Here is a 3,334-nt window from a genome sequence, read left to right as displayed (position 1 = left end):
TTTAAATATAAAATAAAGGTGATATTCCACATTCCTTACTTTGGGTTTATGCTGAAAAATAGGTTTCAATATCTGTGGCTCTAAATTTAAGACCATGAGGCTGGGCGCAATGGCTCATGTCTATAATTGCAGCACTTTGGGAGGCCAAGACAGGCGGATCACTTGAGGTCAGGAGTTCGAGACCAGCCTGGCCAACATGGTGAAACCCTATCTCTACTAAAGGAATAAAAAAATTAGCCAGGTATGATGGCCCGCACCTGTAATACAAACTACTTGGGAGGCTGAGGCAGGAGAATCACTTGAACCCAGGAAGCAGAGGTTGCAGTAAGCCAAGATCCTGCACACTGCACTCCAGCCTGGGCAAGAGAGCTAGACTCTGTCTCAAAAAAAAAAAAATTTAAGACCATGAATATTCAAGGGGAATAAGAATGATAATTAATTTAACATTACCTGGAGCTGAGATGAAAAAAAAAAAAAAGAATGATAATTAACAATAACAGCTCCTATCTATGAGTACCTGCCATGGGCCAGGCATTATATTATGAATTTAATGTCTTATACTCACAATAATGACAAAGTTTATGTTCAGAGAAGTTAAGTAAACTTCCCAAGCTTACAAAGCTAGCAAATACCAGAGCCTTTATTCAAAGTAGGTCTGATCCCAAAGCCTATGCTCTTTCCATAAAACTAAACTGCCTCCCTATCTAACCAACTGAAATGACTAAGATCATGCAGTATGCTTAAGGTGAATATTTAAAATGTTGTTGATATCTAGTTTATTTCAGATGTACTTGGGCATAATTTTTGGCTTCTCTGCAGTCTTCAGCATTATCAATCCTTTTCTTCCACCTCTCAAACACCAATATTTGGCTTCCCCTGATACCTGAATTTGAGAAGCGTGGAGGTCCATGGTGATAATATGATCTGCACCTGCTACAGATAACATATTTGCAACAAGCTTGGCTGAGATTGGTGCCCGGCTCTAAATAGAAGGGAGGAAAAGAAAAGAAAAAAACAAGAAGCCAATTTGAAAAACAATTCATTTGCCCAAGAAACGATTTATTGTATACCTACTATGTTAAAGGCACTGTGGTACCCAGAAATTCACAGGAGGAGACATGGCCATTGACTTTAAATAGATCATAATCCAGGACAAATATTAAGGGGAACATCACTTTTCCAAATCAGGATACATTGATCAATAAAGAAAATACCTTTCTAACTTTTGTTTTCTTAATGTACACATATTCATTCTATTCAAGTGTTTCCAATGCTCAATTATTCAAACTAGGCAGACTTTAAAAAATAATTTTATTAACATACATTTCAACACATAAATACGTAAACATTTAACACCTAACGTGTCAAGGTTTAAAGATACATCATAGAATAGATATTATAGTTTCTTTTGTAAATTACATCACTACCTTACTCATCTGGAGGTCAACTTTCCAAGAACTATAAACCCCTCCAATAAAACATACTTGTTGCACTGTAAAACAGCAAAATCCATGCCCTTTACCTTATATTCTGTTGGAATAAAAATATCTGACCTTCTTCGAGGCATTGTTTGTAAAATTGTGCATCAATTACAATAGACTTGCAAAGTTTTATGTATATGCCTTATCCTCTAATATACCAGATAAGGTGAGATACATATAGTGTGTCTATCTATCTAATCTAATATAAACTAATCTAATCTAGTCTAATCTATGAGTTCAAGTATTCATGTAACAGACTTCAAGTTTTATGAAGAGGTCACAGCTAGGACCCCAATCTTATACTTTGAGAAGATCTACCATAATTAAAAAATATACTCCAGGGGAGTTGGTGCTTACTCTTACTGATACAATTAAAAATACCAGTGAGCTAAATGAAAGTTATATATGTATGACTGTAATAAAATACAGACTATAAATGTGTTGCTTTATATAAACCAATTATATTTCTACTGTTTTGAAGATAGGGTAACACCTAAGAAAAGGTGATATTTAAAATTCCCCCTAAACATATATCTGATAATTTAGGAATTTATTTGTGATTTGGAGCAAGTGCTCCTGCTTCCTCTGCTCAAAAAATAAGATTCTGCTCCTACCTTATCTTTCTTATCCTGCCGGGCATAAGGGAAGCATGGGATAACTGCAGTAACCCGGCTGGCTGAAGCAATCTTGCAGGCATTAATCATGATCAAAAGCTCCATTAAATTGTCATTGATTTCGCCACAACCACTCTGAACAATGTAGACATCCTCTCCACGTACACTTTCGCCAATTTCCACACTACAATGAGGAAAGAAGGACAACATGAAATAGATTTTAAAGCACTATACTGTCAGCCCTCCATATCTGTAGTTTCCGTATCTATGGATTCAACCAAGTGTGGATTGAAAATATTTCGAAGAAAAAATTGCACCTGTATTGAACATGTACAGACTTTTTTCTTTGTCATTATTTTCTAAATAATACAGTATAACAACTATTTACTTAGTATTTACATTGTATTAAGTATTATAAGTAATCTAGAGATGATTTAAAGTATATGGAGGGGGACTGGGTACAGTGGCTCATGCCTGCAATCCTAGCACTTTGGGAGGTCTAGGTGGATGGATCACTTAAAGTCAGGAGTTTGAGACTAGCCTGGCCAACATGGCAAAACCATGTATGTCTAGTGAAAATATGAAAATTAGCCGGGCATGGTGGCAGACGCCTGTAGTCCCAGCTACTAAGGGAGGCTGAGGCACAAGAATTGCTGGAACCCAGGAGGCGGAGGTTGCAGTCAACTGAAATCATCACTGCATTCCAGCCTGGGCAACAGAGTGAGACTCTGTCTCAAAAACAAAATAAAATAATAAATTATATGGGAGGGCCTGGAATGGTGGCTCAGCACTTTGGGGAAGGCGAGGGCAGGGTAGAAGGAGAATCACTTGAGCCCAGGAGTTCAAAACCAGCCTCGGTAATACAGTGAGACCCCATCTCTACAAAAAATAAATAAATAAAAATCAAGTAAAAAGGAGCATGTGCATAGATCATATTACAGTATTTCTTATGGCCGGGTGTGATAGCTCACACCTATAATCTCAGCACTTTGGGAGGCTTAGGCAGAGAGATCACCTGAGGTCAGGAGTTCGAGACCAGCCTGGCCAACATAGTGAAACCCCGTCTCTACTAAAAATACAAGAATTAGCCAGGCATGGTGGCACATGCCTGTAGTCCCAGCTACGCAGGAGGCTGAGGCAGAAGAATTGCTTCAACCCAGGAGGCGGAGCTTGTGGTAAGCTGAGATAGTGCCACTGTACTCCAACCTAGGCAATAGAGTGAGACTCTGTCTCAAAAAA

General features: G+C 38.1%; 1 protein-coding gene across 1 annotated transcript in view; it reads right to left on the bottom strand.

Annotated features, from left to right (window-relative positions):
* The window catches only part of PRPS1 (phosphoribosyl pyrophosphate synthetase 1), a 20,670-nt gene that overhangs the window by 8,930 nt on the left and 8,406 nt on the right, over positions 1-3,334 (bottom strand). The window contains exons 2-3 of the mRNA XM_017546453.2: positions 2,096-2,279; positions 884-982 (exon numbers count right to left, since the gene is read on the bottom strand). Coding sequence (XP_017401942.1) covers positions 884-982; positions 2,096-2,279 — 283 coding nt within the window. The remainder of the gene's footprint in view (positions 1-883; positions 983-2,095; positions 2,280-3,334) is intronic.

Source organism: Cebus imitator, unplaced genomic scaffold, assembly GCF_001604975.1.
Source record: "Cebus imitator isolate Cc_AM_T3 unplaced genomic scaffold, Cebus_imitator-1.0 Scaffold189, whole genome shotgun sequence".
Lineage (NCBI taxonomy): Eukaryota > Metazoa > Chordata > Mammalia > Primates > Cebidae > Cebus > Cebus imitator.
The sequence above is the reverse complement of the archived record's forward strand: the minus strand, read 5'-3'. Positions and strand labels throughout refer to the sequence as shown.